The sequence below is a fragment of the Rhamphochromis longiceps genome, linkage group LG11 (assembly GCF_057381845.1).
Source record: "Rhamphochromis longiceps isolate RC_006_pf linkage group LG11, R_longiceps_female_GT1.1, whole genome shotgun sequence".
Lineage (NCBI taxonomy): Eukaryota > Metazoa > Chordata > Actinopteri > Cichliformes > Cichlidae > Rhamphochromis > Rhamphochromis longiceps.
Window position 1 is genome coordinate 37,592,979 of NC_140567.1, and position 25,036 is coordinate 37,618,014.

The 25,036-nt window shown below is 40.9% G+C and overlaps 2 protein-coding genes across 7 annotated transcripts; both read left to right on the forward strand.

The window, feature by feature from the left end:
* The first annotated feature begins 763 nt into the window (after positions 1–763).
* Positions 764–19,721, forward strand: LOC146659948 (uncharacterized). Of its 6 annotated transcripts, none has more exons than XM_085423928.1 (7): positions 764–1,950; positions 12,976–13,228; positions 14,223–14,251; positions 14,891–15,173; positions 15,404–16,348; positions 16,947–18,638; positions 19,621–19,721. In XM_085423928.1, exons 1-5 carry the CDS (start codon positions 1,918–1,920, stop codon positions 15,460–15,462), a joined length of 657 nt encoding a protein of 218 aa, XP_085280054.1. In that variant the 5' UTR covers positions 764–1,917; the 3' UTR covers positions 15,463–16,348; positions 16,947–18,638; positions 19,621–19,721. The 6 variants fall into 6 exon arrangements, 5 of the variants coding, with proteins under 5 accessions (XP_085280054.1, XP_085280056.1, XP_085280057.1 ...); XM_085423930.1 differs by having other exon boundaries at positions 15,404–16,078; positions 16,213–18,638; XM_085423931.1 differs by having other exon boundaries at positions 15,404–15,538; positions 16,213–18,638.
* A 3,839-nt stretch (positions 19,722–23,560) lies between these two features.
* On the forward strand, positions 23,561–23,903 carry LOC146659949 (apoptosis-associated speck-like protein containing a CARD; the record flags this gene model as incomplete). Its single annotated transcript, XM_085423937.1, has 1 exon — positions 23,561–23,903. A coding segment is annotated over one exon (267 nt), but the record flags the coding sequence as incomplete, so codon positions are not given.
* Positions 23,904–25,036: the final 1,133 nt, after the last annotated feature.

The following is a 25,036-nucleotide window of genomic DNA, read 5'->3' on the forward strand; positions in this document are numbered from 1 at the left end:
GAGCTGTGGAGCTGAACCTCTTAGCCGCGGAGACCTACGCTTTTTAATTTCATTTTTATTATTTAGCTTTCTCTCTCTCATAAACCTGCACCTTATTCCACAACGTTTTTCTTCATCCGAGGTCTTTAATCCTGTCAAACCGCACGACATCTGCAGTCAGAGGCAGTGAAAATGATCAACCTGCGGAAGCAACATCTGGAACACTGTGGAATCACACTGGGGACAAATATGAGCTGAAACACCGTCGTGGAAATACGTTGTAGGCAACTCGCACAAATTCGCCAAACTGCGTTTTAAAACTGCGATTTGGGAATAAAATGTTCTCGGACGGTGTAAGGATCAGTGACTCTGTTAGCTGTTATAAACGGGGACTGGGGGGTAAAATCGAGAGGCTCTGAAGAACGGAAGTGAAACTGAAAAAAGAGCAAAGACGAGCGGGAAGTTTTTTGTTTATTTTGTTTTGTTTTTCAAACATTTTTGCTTCCGTTTTAAACTTTATTTGTTGTACAGATGTGCGGATACGTCAGCGGTCCTTCCAGTAGTTGCTCATTATTAGGCGATCAGCCGTTAGGTTTCGCTCCGTACGATACAATAATCTAACACTCAGTCTTCAAACCCTGACACCGAGCTAGCGCAGCGGTTTGTGTCGGGTTTAAAATATGAATCTAATCGCAGATTCTTACCTCTGCGCTGCTGTCGATTTGTTTCAGGATCTCCAGAACCACCGAAGCGCCTCCTCCGCGGTAAAGTCTGTGACCTTTAAACATAATTTAAAATCTTGTGCAGAAATTGTTCCCAGTGTTTTACCACTATATTTTTTTGAATGAATATTCTGATTTTCTGCCTCCCCCGTCCCTCCATAATGTACACTGCATTATTATTTGAATAAATCATTTGATAAAAATAAAGATTTTATTTCAAAGATTAAATTATAAAACGTTTTAATTAATCATCAAAATGAACAAGAAAAACGTGAGAGTTTAATTTTGGTTTATTTTTTTAAGGACAGTAAATCTTTGTCACTATGTTTCAAGTTACAATAAGATGATGACATTGAAAAACAGATTAATGAGGCTTTGGATGATTTATGGATAAAACTCATTCACAGCTTCACGGCCACAGATGATTCATAGTAATGCGAAAGGTACCCCTCTGCGTCCTTATGAACGCTCAGGATTCTTAAACAGTGGGGCAAAAAAAGTATTTAGTCAGCCACCGATTGTGCAAGTTCCCCCACTTAAAATGATGACAGAGGTCAGTAATTTGCACCAGAGGTACACTTCAACTGTGAGAGACAAAATGTGAAAAAAATAAATCCATGAATTCACATGGTAGGATTTGTAAAGAATTTATTCATAAATCAGGGTGGAAAATAAGTATTTGGTCAATAACAAAAATACAACTCAATACTTTGTAACATAACCTTTGTTGGCAATAACAGAGGTCAAACGTTTACTATAGGTTTTTACCAGGTTTGCACACACAGTGTGGACAAAAGGTGGAAACGCAAGGTAGGTGAGCGTGCAACGTAAAGTTAGGTGAGCGTGCAACGTAAAGTTAGGTGAGCGTGCAACGTAAAGTAACGTCGACGTCACGTCTACGTCAAATGAAACCTAGCTACTAGCTATTAGCTAGGTTTCATTTGACGTAGACGTCGACGTAAAGCGCGAAATTTGACTGGCGGTCGGAAGTGAAAAAGATAAGCGCAAAATCACAGACAGACAGTACGCAAAATGCCTATGTCCTGTTGTGTTTACGGATGCTCCAGTAGGTCGACCAGAGAAACTGATAAACGGTATTTTAGGGTACCAAAAATAGCCCAACGAAGAGGAGAAAAATGGAAAATTCTAACCGAAAAACGTAGGAAAAAATGGATTTTAAATTTACGTTTACAGTCGGGAGGAGCAGAGTCTGCCAATGCCCGTGTCTGCAGCGACCACTTCGTCAGAGGTAATGTTATGTTTGCAAACGAACTTATTAGCATTAGGTTGTCGTTAAATTCTCGTTTACTTAGTGCTTTTAAGTTAGTAGTCTAATATTGACTTGATTGGGACTATAGGCTGCCCAAGTGCTTTGGATGACGAAGAGTCGGAGGACTGGGCTCCGACGGTCAATCTCGGCTACGAACGAAAACCCAGATCGGAATCAGTTCTCAAACGAGAGAAAAGAATGAAGCTTAAGGCAGAACAGCATCGATGTGTTGAATGGTTTACCTTGAAACAAACAACTGTCACTCTAACGAAGTCCTAAGGATGTGGCATGTTTGTTGACGTTAAAGCCGCTACCGCTAACTGTTAGCGTGTTTAAGATAAAGCAATATAAGAACAAACACTCACCCTTGCAAACACCAAACTGTATCCATCACGGAGACGTTTTGTTCCAAGGTTGTGGACCCACCCGCTGACAAAAAAAATTGTACGCCTCCAGACTCTTGAAAGCTTTCATTTGCTGCCTAGTGTAGTAAGAAGTCTGGAGGACCAAGTAGTTGGTGATATCCACAGCCTCGATAGTAGGCAAATCCTTTACTTCTGTGGTGTATTCGGACATTTTCAAAGAATACGGATCACGTCCGATATATTTTTTTAACTATCTGTTTATATCTCTCCCGAGAAACGGGGTCTAAAGTTGCACAATAGCTGCTCTCCTGACTCTCCACAGTGTCCTCCATGTTTACTTCCGCCCTCCACTCAAAAATCGCGCTGCCTCCGCACGTCATCAGAACCACGTGACCGCAACCCAACTATTGAGTGCGAATCGAAGCGGGTGCTCTCCAATCATTAAAAGTAACAAAGTCATTGAACACATTTATACAGTTACCGTTACGCTTATCAATCATATATCACAGATTTACAATTTTTTTGTAGTACTATGCTAAAAAGCAACTACAGAGTGAAAGTCTGGGTCAAGCGCCGAGGCGACGGCAAGAACAAAGGAACCCTCGAAGCGTTAAAGCTAGTTTTGTAAGGGAATATAACAGAAAAGTATGAAACGAAAATGTTTTCTTTGTTGATAGACTTTGTTCGCAGTGCAATTTACTTGTTGCCGGATTGTATGATGAAAGTAGACACGATTTCGGGCTCCCACATTTTGTCCGAAACTGTACATTAACCAGTTTTTTTTTTTACTGTTATTCAAATGCGACCGTGGAAATAACGAATAGAAGAAAATTCATTCATTCTTACCTTATACTAATCGTGGTGCGGGCCAGTGCAATGCATGAACTGATGCCTTCTCCGGTCAATTCCGCTGAGAGTAAATCGAATGTCCCGCTCTACTGTACAAGACAATGGTTACCTGGAGGGATGTACCACTGAGAGGGGTGCTATGGAATAGTCCAAGTGGTTGCAGCTTCAATTTCCCGCTCAACCATAAATCATTGGTTTTTCAACGTGATTGTTGTCAACTTGTCAACTATAAATAGATCAACAATCAACGATGACAGAACAACAGTGAATCAATGTTATTTCAATGTCAGTGTCAGGTTTCATCAGCATTTCAATGTTGTTTCAACATTGGTTTTGTGTTAACATTTCAATCCTGACGATTCTGATGGTTCAGATGGAAAATCAACATCTGTTCAATGTCTCCTTGCTATCTGGGGGTGTATCCGTTGTTGCTTTGGAGATGCAGAGACTGATTAAAGAGACACGACGTCACTCTTTCTACTCATACCTGAGCCAAAGGTAACGTTGATGGAAAGGCGGTAACATCTATTTCAACTCGGTTTATTTCTATGGCGCAAAATTAGAACAACAGTCGCATCAAGGCGCCTCCGTTATCCAGGCGGGCTGACAGCTGGGAGGAGAGAGACCCAGAAACGCGGAAGTTTTTCCGCCTCAGCGTTTACAGAAAGTGAGAGAAAGCAGCGGGAGAACAGTGCCTCACACTAAGCTGCTTCACAAACACTGAAGAATGATTTTCCATCATGGAACTCGCTTCGAAAAATACGATGGAGTTCTCAGGACGCCAGGACCCTCACCACGTAAATGCCTTGACAAATGCTCCAAATTTTTTCAACAAAGGATGGAAAGGACAGAACAGGCAAGAGGGCAATAACAAGCCAAAGAACTGGAAGGGACCTAAAAAAAACACAGGAATGAAGCAACCATGTTATTATTGTGGTGGAAAGCATTCAGCACGTGAGTGCAAATTTAAGAGTGAAAAGTGTCATGTTTGTGCAAAAATAGGACACATTGCACGTGCTTGCTGGAATAAAAAATTCAGTCAGCAAACTCAGTATTTGGAAACTGAGGATGAATGCTCAAGTAGGAATGATGAAGCTGAACTTTTTGGAGTATATTCAATGTACTCCATCACCTCCAGTGAGAAGGGATACACAGTGGATGTTGCGCTTGGGAACAAGAACACCACCATGCTGCTGGATACAGGATCAGCAGTGTCGGTGGTATCAGACAAGTATTATCAGATGCATCTCACTCATTTCCCTATAAAACCAGCCAGTGGGCTAAAGCTCAAGTCCTACTCAGGCCAACACATTGCTGTGCGTGGATATATTATGTTACCAGTACAGTATGGGACTCAAAACATCACCCTACCACTGATCGTTGTTCAGGGAGACAGACCAGCTCTGATTGGACGAAACTGGTTAAAGAAACTACAGCTGAACTGGAAACAGATTTTCACAGTACACAAGGTACTGGTGCAGAAAGAAGCAAAGCCAGGAGTACTAGAAGTGATTCAGCGCCATCAGGCAGTGTTTTCGGATGACCAAGGCTGCATAAAGGGATTTAAAGCTAGAATCCACACTAAACCAAACACTGCACCAATTTTCTGTAAAGCTCGCCCAGTTCCTTATGCACTAAAAGAAGCTGTGGAAAAGGAGCTGGACAGATTGGAAAAGGTGAAGGTTATTTCAAAGGTTGAGAAAAGTGAGTGGGCATCCCCTATTGTTACTTTGCCAAAAGCAGACAAAACAATTAGGATATGTGGTGACTACAAAGTCAGTGTCAACCAGTGTGTTGAAGAGGAAAGATATCCACTTCCTAATACGGAAGATTTGTTTGCTACTTTAGCTGGAGGAACATCCTTCAGTAAACTTGACCTTTCTCATGCCTATCAGCAGCTACAGTTGGATGAAGAATCAGAGAAGTATCTGGTCATCAACACACATAAAGGTCTCTATAAGTACAATCGCCTCAGCTATGGTGTTTCCAGTGCTCCGGCTCTTTTCCAGTCTGTGATGGATCAAATCCTTCAGGGGATGGAGCATGTGACCTGCTTTTTGGATGACATCCTCATCACTGCTTCATCTGAAAGGGATCATTTGAAGAGGTTGGAGGAAGTACTCACACGTCTGGAGAAGCATGGTGTCAGAGTGAAGCTTTCCAAGTGCCACTTTCTTCAGAGCAGTGTGGAGTACCTGGGACATCGTATTGACAGGGATGGTCTGCATCCTTTAGAGGAAAAGGTAGCAGCCATAGCAAATGCACCAGAACCAACAAACGTCACTGAACTGAAGTCCTTTCTTGGTCTTCTAAATTACTACAGTCGATTTTTGGAAAATCCATCCACCATTCTTCAGCCTTTGCATAACCTGTTGAGAAAAGATGCTAAATGGATTTGGACCATGGAATGTGCAAAAGCATTCAGGAATGCAAAAAGTCTACTGCTGCAGAACAAAGTGTTGGTCCACTACAGCACAAATCTGCCATTGAAGTTAGCCTGCGATGCATCACCTTATGGATTGGGCGCAGTCATTTCTCATGTCATTGAAAATGGAGAGGAAAGGCCTGTGGCTTTCGCATCAAGAACATTAACTGAAGCTGAGCGAAAGTATGCCCAGATAGAAAAAGAGGCCCTTGCCATAATTTTCGGAGTAAAGAAATTCCATAAATATCTGTATGGAAGGAAATTCACCCTCATAACAGATCATAAGCCACTGCTGGCTATACTAGGGCCAAAGTCAGCTGTCCCAACACTCGCTGCACTAAGAATGCAACGCTGGGCTCTTATTCTAATGGCATACAACTATGACATTGAATATAGAAGATAGCTGAACATGCTAATGCAGATGCATTGTCACGTCTACCTCGGAATACGCCAGACAACATTGCAGAGGAGGGAAGTATCTTCTATTTCTCACATGTGGAAGAGCTACCAATAGTAGCTAAAGACATTGAGAGAGCAACCATGAAGGATCCAATCCTCAGCAAGGTCTGGAGCTACACCATGAATGGGTGGCCGAGTTATATGCAAGACGAATCACTTAAGCCTTACTTTACACGCAGACACGAGCTGTCAGCAGAATAAGGATGTGTTCTGTAGCAGTCCCTCGGACCAAGGAATAAAGAGAGAGAGCCTCGACGGGTGCAGTAATTTTTACTTTGAGATTCATTCAGAATCTAACAGTGCTGAGGTGCACCAATGCACCGTGAAAACTAAACAGAAACACAAAATACATTTTCTTAGACGCTTATTACAAATATGAACTCAAATAAAGCAGAAAATACAACAAAATATCAGTTAAGCAAAGAAATACAACTTAAAACATGTACCTCGCTCCGCATTCCAAGGGCTGCAAATTGTTAATTTCGCTAGAGTCCGGTATCACGCTGCTTCACGCTTCATTGAGAGCTGCCTACTGGGACATGTGCGCCACAAAAACCGGTCTGAGCTGGAAGTGCAGCTTGCCGCTAACTAAACAACAGAGCCCTCTACTGGACACTACGCCTAGCTGTTCAGGCTTAGATCAATAAACAAAACTGGACATTTACACTCCCACCAAATCATGTATAACAAACAACATTCTTTACATGATTTCCAGCTTTAACATATGGACATTACTACAAGAACGAACACAATTTCAAATACATCATCAATAAACTTTCGCAAAAATACGCCTGATGTGACAGTATTGATTGAAACATCAATTAGTTATTTTCTAATAGAACTACAAGCTTTTGAACAGGTCGCTCAACTACGTGAGGTTTGTGTGCTGTTCCCTGCTTCTTTATTAAGCCTCGATCGCCAACTTGAAGCTTGACTCTGCGGACCAAACCGTCATCTTCTTCTGGTGCTTCAACCACTCGAGCCAGTTGCCACTGATTTCTGGGAAGCATGTCTTCTTTGATAATGACTATGTCATTGACTTTAAGATTTCGACGTGGTACGTGCCATTTCTGTCTCGTAGATATGTTCAGAAGGTACTCTCTTTTCCATCTACTCCAAAACTGCTCAGTGAGATACTGGACTCTGCGCCAACGTTTCCTTGCATATAAGTCCTCTTTCACAAACTTTCCTGGTGGAGGCAGTGCAACCTTTGATTTCATCAATATTAGGTGATTTGGAGTTAGAGGTTCAGGAGATTTAGGATCATTGATTCCATCGACGCTCAGTGGTCGACCATTAACGATAAACATCGCCTCATAGAATAGAGTTCTTAGAGAGCTGTCATCCAGCCTGCCTTGGCATTGAGCAATGGTGGCATTGAGAACATTGCGGATGGTTCGAATCTGTCGTTCCCACACACCCCCAGCATGGCTAGCAGATGGGGCATTGAAGACGAACTCACACTGTTTATTGGCAAGGAATGCTTCTAAGGCATCTGTGTCACATTGTTTAAGAGACTCTCTTAGCTCATTTTTGGCTCCAATAAAGTTTGTACCCTGGTCACTGTACAACTTACAAACAGCTCCTCTTAAGCTGATGAAACATCTCAGAGCATTGATGAAAGAGTCAGTAGAAAGATCCTCAAGCATCTCAATGTGGACTGCACGTGAGGAAAGACAAGTAAAGAGGAGTCCGTATCTTTTATGCGCTTTGCGACCTTGTTTTGTGACAAATGGTCCGAAACAGTCCATTCCACAATACATGAAAGGATCTGAGATTTCAACTCGTTCCTTTGGAAGTTCAGACATGCGTTGTTCTTCTGGTGAACGTCTTAGTTTTCGACATTGAACACATTTGCTTATTAGTTTTGCAACTTCCTTGCTCCCACCAATCACCCAAAATCCGTTCGATCTGATTTCCATGAGAGTTTGGCTTCTACCTTGATGACAAATCTGTGCATGAAAATGAGCAATGATCAACTTTGTAATGTGATGGTCTTTCGGGAGGATGATGGGGTGCTTAAGTCCCTGACAGAGTGTTGACTTCTTCAGTCTTCCTCCAACACGGAGAAGTCCTTGATCTAGTACTGGATCTACTCTAAAGAGGGGACTTGAACTCGGAAGGTTATCTCCCACCTTCAACACTTCCATCTCTTGAGAAAAGGCCTGCTGCTGAAGGAGCTTTATTATTGTGTCAGCAGCTGTTTTCCGTTCATCTACTGTTACAAAGTTTCCATACTGGGCTTTGCTGGATCTCAATCTTTTTATCCTTGCAACCACTTTAAGGAGCATTGACCAGCTTGAAAACCTTGACAAACGGCTGAGGATATTGTCTTGTTCACTTGTTTGAGTTGTGAGAGCTTTGACTGCTTTGACTTCTGGATCCCCTGCTAACAACACAGCTGAGGGGCTGGGTGCATATGAAATGTCATGTTCCCACAGAAACTTTGGACCAGACAACCAACATGTTGACATGATTTCTGATGCACTGAGCCCTCTAGAGGCGTAATCTGCAGGATTCTGAGCTGTGTCAATGTAGTGCCACTGTTTGGGATCTGTAGTTTGCCTAATTAACTGAACACGGTTGGCAACGAAGACGTGGAACCGTTGTGCCTCATTGTTAATACAAGCTAAGACTACTTGGGAGTCAGTCCAAAAGAACTCTTCATTAATGCACATCTGAAGCTCTGCTTTTAGCATGCTGCTCATTCTGGCTGATGTGACTGCGGCTGAGAGTTCTAATCGTGGGATACTTGTCACCTTGGTAGGTGCGACTCTTGCCTTAGCCATAACAAGACTACAGTGGACCTTCTCGTTGCTGAGGTACCTAATGTAGGAGCATGAAGCCATATCCTAAATCACTAGCATCACAAAAGTGGTGCAGTTCCACCTTTACAATGTCTGTTAGTTCTGGTGGGTGGTAACATCTAGGCACTGCAACCGATTTTAGTCTTTCCAACCCATCTTTCCAGTCCTCCCACCGTGAACGTAAGTTGTCAGGAAGGGGGTCATCCCATTCAATGCCTCTGCGACACAGTTCCTGTAGGATACCTTTGCCTCTTAAGGTGAAGGGAGCTACGAACCCTAGTGGGTCGTACAGGGATGAGATCACTGACAGTATGCTTTGATTCAGCTGTGTTGGAGTAGGGATGCATCTAAAAGCTCCAGGATAGTAGCTCTCGAGGACTGGGATTGGGCAGCCCTGCTCTATGCGATAACGTCTGGACTTAAACTTATGTGAGTGTTACTTTTGGAAACAATGCTCACATCAGACGTTTACATCACATAAATAAACAGATTAGCATCCACATATTAGACAAAATGTAACTGTAAATACTGCTGATACACCATAACGTTGCTTTCAAGAAGAATAAACCCATACAATTTAAAGATTGTAATTACTCAGTGCAATGCAGTATACCTTTAAGGCTGTAACAACAAAAATATTTAAGGCAAGTAACTCTGAATTAGTGTGCAGACATTTTAACTTTGTTATCAGCAAAGTCCTTAATGGGCATAATACCTGGACCTTTGTAAAGTGACCATCAGAGTTCAAAGGGGAGGTAGGCGACGAAGCAAAGATGATCTTGACTGGTGTAGAAATCTCTCACAGCTGACACACGGACCCACCTCGTGGCACGGGCTGCACTCATCTGGCACGGGAGCTAGCAAGAAGCCTTCATTCAGCGATCGAGTTTTCACTGTAGCAGTCCCTCGGACTAAGGAATAAATAGAGAGAGCCTCGACGGGTGCAGTAATTTTTACTTTGAGATTCATTCAGAATCTAACAGTGCTGAGGTGCACCAATGCACCGTGAAAACTAAACAGAAACACAAAATACATTTTCTTAGACGCTTATTACAACTATGAACTCAAATAAAGCAGAAAATACAACAAAATATCAGTTAAGCAAAGAAATACAACTTAAAACATGTACCGCACTTAAAACGTACTCCGCATTCCAAGGGCTGCAAATTGTTAATTTCGCTAGAGTCCGGTATCACGCTGGTTCACGCTTCATTGAGAGCTGCCAACTGGGACATGTGCGCCACAAAAACCGGTCTGAGCTGGAAGTGCAGCTTGCCGCTAACTAAACAACAGAGCCCTCTACTGGACACTACGCCTAGCTGTTCAGGCTTAGATCAATAAACAAAACTGGACATTTACATGTTCTTTGGGGACAACGGGTCATCATTCCACCAGTTTACCAACAGAAAGTGCTGGAAGACCTGCATCATGAACATCCAGGTATCTGTCGTATGAAAGCACACGCTCGCAGTTACCTGTGGTGGCCAGGCTGTGATGGTGATATACAAGAACTGGTTCAAAGCTGCTCAGTCTGTCAGGCTGTACAGAAGTCACCACCTGTTGCACCACTCCATCCGTGGAAGTGGCCTGAGAGAGTTTGGCAACGGATTTACATTGATTTCGCTGAAAAAGGCAAGCAGTACTTTTTAGTTGTCATTGACAGTCATTTAAAATGGTTGGAAGTGTTCCCTATGCCATCCATTACCTCACACAACACCATTGAGGTTTTGAGAGGGTTATTTGCTTCATATGGACTTCCAGAAGAGCTTGTTTCAGACAATGGACCTCAACTTGTGTCAAAGGAATTCAATCAGTTTTTGGAGTTAAATGGAATCAGACACACAGCTGTTCCTGCCTATCATCCTGCATCAAACGGGGCAGCAGAGAGGTCAGTACAAATCCTGAAACGATCCCTGATGAAGAATGTGCTGGAAGCAGATGGTAAGGCCAGATTGCCACTCAGTCATCGTTTGGCAAACTTCCTTATCATGTATCGCAGTACACCGCACACTGTGACGGGTCGTACACCAGCAGAGTTGTTCCTGAAACGTCAGATCCGGACTCGCTTCAGCCTGCTGAAACCTGAACTAAGCAGACACATTGAACAGAAACAGTCTGAGCAGAAGCGACACCATGATTACAAAACCCAACCTGTTCGTGTTTTTTCGGAGGGAGACACTGTGCGTATCCGAAACTTCAGGGGGGGGGGAAACAAAATGGACTCAGGGAACGGTTCTGAAGAAAATGGGAAGTGTTACTTACCTGATACAAGAGGGACAGAGAACACGCACAATACATGTGGACCACCTGTTACCATGGAGACAGACTGTGGAGAAACCCCCAGTTATATTTTCACCGGTTTCGGAGGGACGGCCAGAAGTGATTATGGACGGTGTTGTTCCAGAGATACCACCAAGTCCACCTGGGATTTTAACATCACACCCCTTACCTCCTGAACCACCTAAACAGACAACCGATGAACCACCAGTATCCACCCCAGAAACCACCCAAAGCCCATCTGTGGAACGCAGATACCCAGAGAGACGCAGAGTTCCCCCAAAGAGACTGAATCTTTGCAAATGTAGAGTTATGTTTTAGCTATTTACTGCCAGTTATTTTAGAAGTGAACAGTTTAATAATAAAAGTAATGGCTACATTTGTTCTTTGTTCGTAAGGGCCACAGAATATTTCTTTTGGTGGGGGCAGTGAAATACATTCTTTAAAGGGTTGCTTATTTCAATTACAAATCTAAAAGGGGAGGAATGTAATAGAGTGAATTGTTGCCCCCCAGTGGTAAAATACAGAAGTGCCCATTACAGGGCTAGTTCTTGGTTGACCAATATATAACAACAAAAAAGGGTAGTTTCTGCACGCTAAGAAAACAACAAGTTAGTGTGTGATGTCCTGCTGTTCAATAAAGGCACCTATCCACGTCCTTCTGTCCTGATCTTTTCAAAGAGCCTAACCCAGAATATCACCCGGGCCATGTTAAACTGCGGAGCTTTTGAGTTTTCGGAACACGGTGAGGCCGTGGCGCCACGGCGAATTTCTATGATTCGCCATGAAAATCTTATTGCCTCTCACTCTGTCATACATTGTCCGACCTGGACCAAAGAGCACACATATGATAAGGCTTCAGCCCTGAAACATCTGCAACCTCAAATTTCTCCAGGAAAGACTTTTTTTTTTGTGTGTGTCCCGTTTGGATCTTTAGCCATCAGAATTGTTGCCTGAAGGCCAAGAAAGATGCTTTACTTTACCAATTGGATCATCATGGCCTTGCCATATTTGTCCATTTGATTGACCTTCATTATAATTATGTATTTATTTTATTTTTGGTTGTTACAGACGGGACAGACATGACTGGGGGATAGGACAGGGAGAAAGAATGAAAGAAAGAGAGGGAGAGAAAGAGTTTTTTTTTTTTTTTTACCTGGATCACCTGTTGAGAAAGAAAAAAGAAAACAAGCAGAAGAAGACGAGAGCAATACAATAAACAACATCATGATGATATATGTGAATATAACAGTAAATAGTAAATATTAAACCTTATTGTGCAGCACGTAAGATCGACAGCGCACAGTGTGCTTTGAGGTAGGAGCCAAAAAGGGTGTAGTTTGTGTGTGTGAGTCCCCGTGTGTACACCTGTGAGCATGGACACGCTTGTTTTTAAAAGGCTTCTTCATGTAAGTAAATAAAAGCCTTGTTGAGAATTAAAGTGTTTCTCACCTGTGAGAATCTAGAGGGCTTTTAATTTGAAAGAGTTTGTATAAACCAGGGGTGGGCAATTCATTGTTGCAAGGAGGCAGATTTGAAAACGAAACTGTTGTGGAGGGCCTTTCCAACAAGCTGAACTCAAACTCACACACTCACGCTGCTGTGTTGCATGTTTTTATTACACAATTTTACTCAAGTTTCAAGCTGATGTTTGACGTTCACGTCCAATCACAGCTTTCATTTGGGTGATAGAAAAGTAACAAACGTCCATGTCAGTAATGTTGTCATTAGTGAAATACAAAGCAGTCAGTTTCCATCCATCAAATGAACAAACAGCAGACATGCTGTCCTTCATGTATAATATGATTTCTTCATTTTCCAGGTGGTAACTATGACGACTAAGAAGCTGCTCATTGAAACACTGAACCAGTTGAGTCCAGAGGACTTTGCTGAGTTCAAGTCACTCACTGAACTGGAGAAAGATCTATCATCCGAGCCAAGGGGCCGACTGAAAACATCAAACACACAGGATGTAGTGAAGCTGATGGTGGAGACGTACAGAGGAGAGAGTGTGGAGGAGACCAGAAAGGCTTTAATGAAGATGAACAGGACTGATCTGGTGCAGAGATTATCAGGTATCACCTCAGGAACCACAAATAAGAGAACAAAGAATTAAATATGTGAGAATACTGCACATAGTTTATCACATTCATATGAAACCAGGTGCTGACTGATAGAAAAATCTCTTGACTCTGTGTTGTGTAGTGAATGATGAACAAAGACGTTTATATTTTCGTGCTGCTTTTTATAACGTGGATTAGAGCAGAATATGTGCAGGTCAGGCAGGCTGGCTCATTACAGGAGGCTCAAACACAGCACACTACAAAATAATAGCAGCTTATAGCCGGTGTGCAGTGATATTATGTGACTGTTTCAGGACTTCACAATTACAACAAACCACTGAAACTCTTCTTATTAACAGTTAGACAGTTACAGAGGTCACATGCTCTGTAAAGTCGTAAGCTGGAGAGGAAATGGTGTGTCACAGATTTAGAGGATCATCATTTAGCCTGGAGAAATAGTTTGCTGCTTTATAAGAAAGCCCTCCGCAAAGCCAGAACATCTTACTATTCATCACTGATTGAAGAAAATAAGAACAACCGCAGGTTTCTCTTCAGCTCTGTAGCCAGGCTGACAAACAGTCAGAGCTCTGTTGAGCCAACCATCCCTTTAACGTTAACTAGTAATGACTTCATGAACTTCTTCACAAATAAAATTTTAATCATTAGAGAAAAAATTACCAATAATCATCCCACAGATGTAATATTATCTACAGCTACTCTTAGTACCATTGATGTTAAGTTAGACTCTTTTCTCCAATTGATCTTTCTGAGTTAACTTCAATAATTGTATGTACACACACACACACACACATAAAAGTGATCAGCGATCAGAGTATCCTGTGTGTGCTCTCATTCACAAAGTTAGGCCTCTCTCTAAAATCATTATTAACGAGTTAACGAGGTTTAAGTGTCACTTTGATGTGAAATCTTTCATGTTCTAAATCCTCATAAAGCCTGATGATAAAACAGTTTCTAATCTGACTTTTTCTCTTTCTTTTCTCCTCAGACAAACAGTTTCCTCCACTGAGCCAGAGAGTGAGTAACGTCACATCAGTCGACTTCACACAGTTCAGCTTTGATTCAGTAGATGAAGACTGAAAATGATCTTCATCTTAAACACAAATCATACACATGAGATTCAAGCTGCAGCTTTGTCATGTACACATGAGTTTTATACATGATTGGTATAGAAATATTAAACCTTATTTACATTTTAAAAGCAGATTAAACTCAAGTCTTTCTGTTTATCAGTAAAGATGTGAGCAGTTAAAGCTCCCCTCTGTTTGTAAAATCAGGAGACTCACTGCAGTTTTTGTAGCTCAGTCTTTGACAGAGTTACAGTCAGGCAGTAAAACAGAGTCACAAACCTGTTCATGAAAATTAAATCCTTCAAAAAGAGGAAAAAATGAGCCAAGAAATAAAAAACCAATCCAAGCAGGTACCCACCGAGCACCAGATGTTCATGGAGGTTATTTTCTGCTCTACATCTGGTCGACCGGTCATGACCTTAAAAAGACGCAGCTTTGAAGGTCAAAGGTCATCTTTTCAGGTTTTTAGAAAGAATTGGATTCAAACATGAATTTATTTTTAGCACACTAAAATGTTTCTGTTGATTAACAATCAAACAGATATTTGAATGGTGCATCGCTGTCATGTGACCTCTGTTTTTACCAGGTGGAAACGATGGAGTCTCTTATTGAGCTGCTTTTGGAGACACTGGCTGATCTGAGAGGCAGCGAGGTCAGAGACTTCATCGAGATCCTGAGAAGAAAACATGGCTCAATGAGCCCCATGAGTCCGCCTGAGATGTCACACCTGCAGGATGTGCAGGACGTGGTGTTTTTGATGGTGAGGACTTTTGGCCAACAGTCAGTGGAGAAGATCGTGGAGGTCTTAAAGGAGATGGAGAGGACTGATCTGGCTCAGAGGCTGACAGACAGCAGCTCAGAAGCTCAAAGTAAGATAAAGACAAAACATGTTAAAATCATAAAAGTGTTTCTGCTTCAGTTCATATTAGAAACAGTCAGATTTACAGAGCAAAGAGAGCATTGTTGACGAGCAGAAAATGATGTTCAGCAGGTTTAAATGTAACTTTTTTTTGTTGTTGATCTCTCTGTATTTTTTTTAAAGCTCGATTAGCTTTTATTAAACACTTATTTCCATTTTTGTTATTTTCTCTTTTTTAAGACAAACATCTGGATGAACATCTGTCTGCACTGATCCATAAAGTGTTCAGAACTCAATGAAACCGTTCCAGGAAATGGACTTTTCTAGGATGGTGGAGCGGCTGCTGAAACTAGCTGTTCCTAACCATCTAATATGGTTAATATTCTTCTATTGGTTTTTCCATTCCTCTCTGAACTTTGTGGCAGAGCTCCTGCCACAGTAAGATTGCTCTTACTGTGGCAGGGAAGTTTGACTCCATAGAATGAAAACAGTATTGTTAGCTCAAGCATGACCAAAGCACAGAAAATGAGTGTAATATATTATAATAAATAGGATATACTAAGTGATCGTAGCAAAAAGAAGGCACAAGCACAATAGAGACCGAGCCTACATCAGAGGCTGGAGTCCTGGATGGTGAATGGAGAGCAGACAGAAGAGATTGAAGTTTGATGAAGCTCAGAGAGTGAAACGCTTGTTAGCAGGAGCAGAAACATGACAAAAGATACAAAAGGCTTTGATACACCACCAGCTATATGCTGACTTACCAGGACTTTAACATTTGAGTGACTTTGAACCAGGAAAAGAAAAAACATGAATGATGAGAGAAAACATGGATACAGGATGATGCTGGAACTGGATCAGATGCATGAACCATAGGCCGGTGCAGACCAGCAGTCCATTTGTGGACGAGAGAAGGTGGAAAGCTTTGAGAACCTGCTGAAGCTGCAGCTTTTGAAATATCACTGTGGAGTAGTAAAGGCAGAAATAGTAACTTACAAATATCCATACCATACCTCTCTCTTTCCCGTTGCTCTTTCTTTCTTTAACAGGATTTAAAGCTCAGATATCCAAGTGGAAAGCCAAATTTCTTTGAAGTTTACACTGAAAATCCAGATGGAAACTTCCACCTTAAACTCACATCAAAAAAAGATCTTCAGCCAGTATGGACCTGTACAGTTCGAAAAGGTTAACTTTACATTTTCAAATTTATCATCACTTTATTGTATTAAATGAGTACAATTACATGTTAGCTCAACATTGTCAGTAAGCTATATGTAGCAGCAATCTTCGGTCCTTCTTTGCCGCTTCTGCAGGACGTACATTTTCTGACTCGTCCTTTTCTAAGATAGTTTGTGTCTTATTCTGTAGGAAGAAACAAGGCGAATGTAAAACAGGAAACATGTTATTTATTCCACGCAAAACCCAAAACTACAGAACAGATATCTCTGGTTGGAGCCCCGTTGACATTTTCCTGATATTATACCTAAAACAGCTATAAACAGTGACGGTCAGAAAAGTGTTGCTTACTTGTCCAACCTTTCATCACCACACGGTGGCCCAGTGCACACCGTTTTATTACACCTACAAACAACACAATAGAACAAAGCGGGATGAATTTATAGAGCGTAATATATTAAATTACAACATAAAATATTGAAGATTAAAATGAGAAACAACACAAATTAAAGATCATAACAAAATACTTAAATATGGCCGATGGATTGGAGTAAAGTTTCTTTAAAATTTTATATTTATACATTTTATGTTCCTTGATTATTTTCAGCCGAATACCAAAGCACTGATCAAGCACAAGGTAAGATATTTCAAATTATTTGTATAATAACTGCATTTAACATTTTACAGTAGTGAGTTTTCTTTGGTTTAAATTTCACAAGTTTACCAAAATTTACCAAAATTTGTTGTTAATCCAGAGACGTTGCTCATCCATGCCATAGCCCAATTCCAGCGCTTAATGACTCCACTGTTAATTGTTGGTCGTATTTCATACTGCTGCAACTTGTGCCTGAGGAGGAGAGGACTTCATTTAGAAATCTGAGAATTTAAATCAGGGGTGCACACACTTTTTCAGCATGCGAGCGACTTATGAAATGACCAAGTCAAAATGATTGACCTACTATGAAAATGCAAAACATATATTTATTTATAAACATATGGAGTATTCATTCAGGCATGTTGCATAACTGTATGAACCCATATTACACAACACAACTCTGTACATTTTTTGATATTACCTTACTCTGATGACTTGCACTGAATGGAATCAACCAGGGATGCACAGTCCAGACGGTAGCTGCTGATAGTCAGCCTCAAGTACACTTTCAAATAATCATCAGTCATGGTGGAACGGTATTTGGACTTAATAATCTTCTGGGAAAAGGCTGACTCACATGAATAAGTGCAGCTGCAGTCAAGGAGGTAACACATTTCCTAATGTTGGGGTACTTTTCCTCTGCAAGTTCCAGAACTGTCCGTTAGCCCTGGACTTAAACTCAGCTTAGTGTCAAAATCTCATCCTCTATTTCAGAAAAGTTCCGGTGAAACAGTGTATAATTCACCTGTTTTTCTTCATTGGTTCATTCGAAGACTTCTCTCCTAAGCCACTGTGGAAACTACACAGCATTAAGAAAATAAACACTCAACGTAAGACACAGCACCTAAAACGACACTGTACAAGAAAACAAAGATAAAATCAATAAATACCTTGTTGGCTGCATGCTGCAAAAAGGGAATTACTCCCCATTCTTCTGAGGGTTCCTTATAAGTGTCTAGTTAAAGTCCATTCCACTTAACTTTCAATAAAGAGCATTACGGCTCATTCTTGCTACCTGCTTGCAGGTGTTTTCTTAGGCTTCCAAAAAGGAGACAACAAGACTTGTAAGCAGGCTTGACCTTAAAAATAAAAGCACCATAACTTGAACTACATAAAATGACATAAATAATGTACAGCTTAAACAATTTACAACGATGACATGGACCTTGACAAGATAAAGAAATGATCTAAATTATATAAACAATATCATCATGCCAACAGCTACACAGTGTTTCAAATTTTGATGCGAGTGAATCAACCTCTGCATCTTCCCAAAAAGGGTAGCATGTGAATGTATCGACTGCATCCATTATCTCTTTCATGTGGAGCAATTTTGCGCATAACGCTTGTTGGTGTATTATGCAGCGGTAATTGAGGAAATCCGGAATAACATTGTCCTCCCTGCACCTGGCAGTGAATCCATTTGAGTGGCAAACCATCCGTGGTGATGGACACCAATTTGTATACTGGGAGCCTGGTTTTCCCAATAAATTGATTGAAAGACTGAAAAATGTTTCAGTTTGCTAGCATAATGAAAGTTAAAAAGTTTGAACATTTGTTAAGAAATTAAAAACTTTCCTTGTTATTTATTAACAGCTGCAGGATCCTCAGTGGGAGCAGCTGCTGTCAGCTCTCAGTCGGCTGGTAGGTTCATCAATGTTACCTGTTCTGTGGTTTTATATAATGTGACACATAGAACGCTGATGAATCCTAGTGAACCGTCAATCACACCTTTTCTCCCGCCACAATTTTACTTTTCGTTAGCTTACATACTTTGTTCTGTCTTCAAGTTTTCATTCTAAAGGAGGAGCTCTCAGTCTCTCAGCTCTCGGTGGCAGCGAGTCACTAAACTCAATCCTGCTTATATTTATTTCTTTACAGAGATAAATATAATATTCATGTATTCAGCCCTCTGTGAATCACTTCCTTATCATGCTGGAGGGGTTTGTGAGTCCCAGGCTTTTTCCTGAACAGCTGATTCCCTCCAACAGAGTGATGATGGTTGTGTTGTCTTCTAACTTCATGAAGATTAACAATCTGAACAGCAGCCTGTTTGACAGGAAGTCCAGTATCCAGTTGCACAATGTGTTCCTGAAGACCAGAGTGACGAGTCTGCCAGTCAGCTTCACAAACAGCCTGCTGAGAGAGAGTTTGTTATATTTCACATGTATGAAGAGAGAGTGCAGGGCAGTGAAGACGACATCATCTGTGGCTGTATTCAGCTAGACGACAGTTATTATTAAAGCTAACGCCTACTGGTAGATCAGCCCAGTAAATACGGTGTTTCTGTATTTTTACTGGTTCATCTGTTTCACTTTCAGATGAATCCCAAAGAAGTGGTAAAGTACAAGCTAAGATGTTTCACATGATTTGTGTATAAAAAGAACTGCACTTTGTGTTTGGCTGTGGTGGGTTCCCTTTGGTATGACAACATTAGTGCAGAAAGATACTGAGTTAGATTTGATTATGTACAAAGTAAAAAGAAGCACAACAATAAATCAGTCTTTAATGTTTAACACATATCAGTGAGTTCTGTTTGGAAATAAGTAACAGAGGATGTAAGCTATGCATGGATTTAGTCTTTGATTATCAACATATGTGATGAATCTCTGCAATCTTTCCTCAGAAAACCACTTTGTGGATAAACACAGAGTGGAGCTGATCCAGAGAGTGAGCAACATCGAGCCGATTCTGGATGAGCTCCTGAAAGAAAAAGTTATCCAGCAGGAAAGTTATGACAGAATCAGAGCTCTGCAGACCTCTCAGGAAAAGATGAGGGAACTCTACAGGGGTCCCCTGAAAGCTGGCAGTGCCTCCAAAGATGTCTTCTACCAAATCCTTCAGACACACGAGAGACTCCTTCTTAATGACCTCTGCTGAAAGGACGTTTGCTGAAATCCATTTTGTGTTTATAACGGATTTATAACACTGGTTATAATTTGGACCTGGTGACATCATACAGGCTACGAATGTTTACTCTGTTGTTAATAATTATTCCAGAATAAATGCACTTAAAATAAACTTTAACTTTGTATTTATTTTATATTTTGCTCTCCATAAAAATAGATCCTGTCAAAATTATGCAAATTAGAAATATGAACATGCTGCCAAAAAACCCAGAAAAAATAAATGAAAGCAAACACAAGGTTGGAGCCGCATGTAGACGAGCAAAGTGCGCCGACTTTGTTCAACATTACTCGGCAACAGGGAAAGTGAGGCAGGTTGCACTGGTGCATTTGTGACAGCTTCACTTGAAATGCCTCCACCGCATCATACATGCCATGAACTGACAGGTTTCCTTGCTGAGCTCAAAAACTGTTGAGAACTTTTCCCCAACTCAGCCAGCGGACCTCTGTATGATGAGGAATGTCGGCAAACTCTGAATCTATTTCCCACATAAAAGACTGAAATTGACGCTGATTTACACCTTTAGCTCAGATCAAATTTACGGTCTGTGTTACGGTGATCATTACATGCTCCATTTTTAGGACTTTACCACACAGCCTTTCCTGGTGTGTGATGCAGTGATATGCTGTTAACTCACCGTACAGTTCTCCTGCATCTTTACTAGATCCTACATCCTGCACAACACCAGCGCTCCATCTGTTGTCCCAGGGCAGTTTCATGTCGGTTACACTTTGAAATACTTTTTCAAACATGTCTTTTCCTGTCGTTGTCCCGTGCATTGATTTAATGTTCAATATTTACACTCCACGGATGAAGATGGTCAGCTGTGCAATGTCCATCATGTCTGTACTTTCATCCACAGCAAGAGAGTATGCAATGAAGGTTTTGCTTCTTTCACACAACTGTGTTCTTAAATCAGTGGCCATCTCACCAACCCGATCAGCAATCGTATTTCTGCTCAGGCTCACATTTGCCAAGATCTGCGTTTTGTCTGGACACAAGACGTTGCACAGCTTCATCATGCAGCTCTTCAGAAACTCTCCCTCGGTAAATGGCCGGGCTGATTTGGCTCCTCTGCTACAATAGAACTTGCTTTCACAACAGCTTCAGTTTGTGGCTTTGCTCTGGTGACAAACGTCTGCTGAATTGGTAAATGGCCTGTATTTGTATAGCGCTTTACTAGTCCCTGAGGACCCCATATCGCCGGGGCATGCATAACAATAATAATAAATCTATATAAAATGATCTTGCGGGCCATAAAATGTTATTCCACAACTTAGACATCCACATTACTCACACTCACACATACATATAGGGCTGTGGGGGTGGACACACTATACAGCGCCCAGCCTCACCTCTGGCGCCACCTCTGAATTTTAAATGCATGTAAACATTGAGGGTTCTCAAGAGGGGCCGTGCTGACACTCGCTGCTCTCTGGCAGGAAGCCATGCCCTGCCATGTTTTAAAAGCACTTTAGAACAGGACACAGCAACACTACACATGAGCGGGTGGAGGGAGGTTCGGGGTCTTCGTACACCTCTGGTGGGCCTGGGGCTCTGGTAACAGGTTTGAACGTAGGAGCGTTAGGATTTAAAACGCCCAAACGCCCCTGCTCTCGTTCTAAATACGAATTCATTCCATCAGATTTACCATTAACCGCACTTGAGACTCGGGACATTTCAGAAACTTTTAAAACATTCACCTCTGCTGCTGAAGCTGCTATTTCAGTTTCTAAGTCAAGCAGCTCCTTTCTTTTCTTAAGCTGTGTTTCTTGTTCTTCCAAAGCATGCTTTTCTTTCAACAACCTCTGTCGAACAAGAAGGGCAGCCATGTCAGCTTCTGCCATTATGCGTGCTGACAAGGCAGATGAAACCATTGAGCCACTGAGTGATGATTTACTTTTCCTACAACTTCTGCTTGCAACATTAGAGACGCTATCACTTGGATTAACATCATCTATCGCAGCACCTTTACCAACATTCCCGGTGTGCCTAGAAGCACCAGAACCATTTCCAGCAGGTAATACATCAGAAGACTCAACACCAGGTGGATTTAAATGTGGCAAATCAAGCTCAGACACCTGATTTTTGCTCTGAGGGTTTCCCTTTGCATCACGAAGCCATTTCTTTATCTCTTCCACAAACTCAGTATTATGTGCTTTCACACTTATAAACCAAGCAGTTTGTTTCTCTTGCTCTTCTTGAGGAAGCAAAGGAAGCAAGGTTTCATGCAGACGAGTTGCCTCATTAAGCAACACAGACAAATTCTCTAACTGAGCCTGAACAGTGGAAACATTATCCTCAGATTGCTTTAACTCTTTAATAATTTTTACGACCTTTTTAATTTTATTAATCTTAGTATGACGTTCTGTTTGCAGCCTTTCTATCTGATTCTCCAAAGCCTTAGCAGTCGATTTCGGCTGTCTTTTCTTTCCATCCACATCACCACATTGTATTAATTGGTGTGTCTCCATTTTTCTTCAAAACATTACAAAATCCAAACGCTGAACTGCACCTATGCCACACAGCCTCATCCCAACACATCAACTTGATGACATTCCCTTCAATCAACCTTGGACATACACAATTAACAGGAGCAATATCCCCCTCTATCTGCCTATTAAACCTAACTAACTCAACCTAGTCTTCTGTACATACTAGCGGTGGGTATTTATGTACCTCCATACCGTCAGCTGTGAGGAAGACAAACTGTCTTAAACACAAACTGCGGCGGTACTCCCAAGCCAATGGCTTCAGCCGCCTGATGCACAATAACTAGAAAGCAAATCAGTACAACGCCTTGTGCAGCTGTACTGCTGAAACCTAACAGGGGAATAAGACTCCTGAAAGAAATCTGTATTGTGTAGCCAAAGGCTTAATCTAAAAGCTGCGTGGACAAAGGCAACAGCAAACCATAAGACTCTCACCAATAAAACTCATCTATATATAAACAATCCAATAAAACCTATAAACTTTTCTGTTGACAATTTGTTGTGGCTCTTCCAACTATGGCCGCGGCAGGCTAAACATGAGGATACAGATGACACGCAACAATAAAAGCATAAAATACACTTCTGTACCATTTGCTTCTTTTATTCCACATGCAGCTGTCCAATATACAAATCAGCACGTGGGATTAACTATTAAACAAATGCACAGACTGCACAAACAAATAACTGCTACTCACAAAGAACTGCACTAACTACTATACCAAACTACAACTTGGCCTATGGCATCAATTAGTGCATAAATATACATAAACCATCAAGTTCCAGTTAAAATACATCAAAATCATTCAAGCTGCGGTCAACAGAAAGTTTTGCCTCATGCTCACCTTACCTTTCTGCTCATCAACATCAGGTGCCGTAAACAGGTGAGTGCAACCACATTTATCATCTACCACACCCATGAAACACGCCCCACACGCCTGTGCACCAATACAGTGAGTCCATTTAAACCAACCCACTTAGTCAAAAAGGAACAACTCATATGGCTCCTACAGACATCATTTATGTTCTATTTTTAACATTTAATTAATTTTAATTATGAAATAAGTGTGATTTTTTTAAAGCATTTTGTTATGAAAGCTGAGAATAAAGTGAATAAAATTTTCACATGATAAACAACCGTAAACTTTTATTGTCATTTCTTTCCTTTTTTCTCCAGGAAAGCATTTTGTGGATAAACACAGAGTCCAGCTGATCCAGAGAGTGAGCAACATCGCACCCATTTTGGATGAGCTCCAATACAAGGGAGTTATCGACCAAGAACAATATGACAAAATTAGAGCTCTGCCTACCTCTCAGGACAGGATGAGGGAGCTCTACAGTGGTCCCCTGAAAGCCAGTGCAGCCTGCAAAGACATCTTCTATGAAAGCCTTTTGGCAAATGAGAAATTTCTCGTTGAAGACCTTTCAAAGAAGTAAATGTGTTGGGGAAAAAAACACATTTTTAGACCAAACGTACACGATCTACCTGAACATAACATGTTTACATTAAAAAGGTGGAGATGTCTTTTCTTTGTGGAAAATTGTTCTGCTATGTGGTGCCTTTGCTCCTCAGTGACTCTCCTTTAATTGATCCATTTTACATGAAACACTTTGGATATTTAAATTTTTTTATATTAAAAATGTAAATTGTATCACTTAAAGATGAACTGACGATGTCATCAGCCATGTTTTTATCCATGACTCAAACTGTCATAAATTTATTTTCAGATTTCATTATCTTCTATAAAGTAAAACATATATAGCAAACATTTATTGTCCTTAAAAATAAACCAGAATTAAACTCGAAGAATTAAAAGAATTTAATAAATTGACCTTTGAAACTGGCTAAACAAATAAAGTCACGATCCTCCTCAATCAACTTACTTTGTAATTAATCTGCAAAGCTTTGAGCATCAGACTTCACCTAAAGTACCTAAAATGAAATCAGGATCATTTACATGATGTCACTGGCCTTAATTACTGATTCATTAATGTGTGTATTAGCCTTTTGTTGCAGCTGATTTGAATTTGTTATATAGTGTTAGGTGACTGTATCTATATTCAAACTGTACATATTTTTAAATTTGCATTTTTTAAATGTAAAACGACCCTCAGGACTCTCCTCTGGCATCAAGTAAAATGTCAGATTTTAAATTCTAGTGTAATGAGTATTGCACTGTGCCTGTCTGCAGTAAAAAGGGTTTGAATGATGAGCCAATAATATCTACCTGAGCTTCCCAAAACACGGTTTAGAAATCAAACATAACTCTACTTTTCCTCAGTTCTCCTCCCTCTTCTTTGAACCTGTTTTCTAGTTTTTCTAGAGGCAAAGTCATTTATTGCATCATTGCAAGAAATATGATGTCCACTCGTCTCCTGTGCCACTGAAGATATCAAGTAGTTATTTATTCACTCGAGCTTGGAACTCCCTTCTGTGGATACAATGAAGTTATCATTGCTTTGGGGAATTATATTTAACACAGAGAGAGAAGCTCAATTGTTTGAATTTATTTACAATTACAGTTTTCAAAAAATTCTGACCGTAAACAGCTTTCAAAGCGTTGATATCATTTGAGAATATATATCAGGTGATGGAATTTAATTTAAAGGTTTCTATGTCCCATTGAGCTATTTGCACTAACTAGT

Coding starts and splice junctions, on each gene's coding strand:
- LOC146659948 (XM_085423927.1), top strand. CDS start 1,918: ATGCCCGTGTCTGCAGCGACCACTTCGTCAGAG. Junction 14,252..14,890: donor TTCCTCCACTGAGCCAGAGA/GTGAGTAACGTC, acceptor TGTTTTTACCAG/GTGGAAACGATGGAGTCTCT. Junction 15,174..15,403: donor CAGCAGCTCAGAAGCTCAAA/GTAAGATAAAGA, acceptor CTCTTTTTTAAG/ACAAACATCTGGATGAACAT.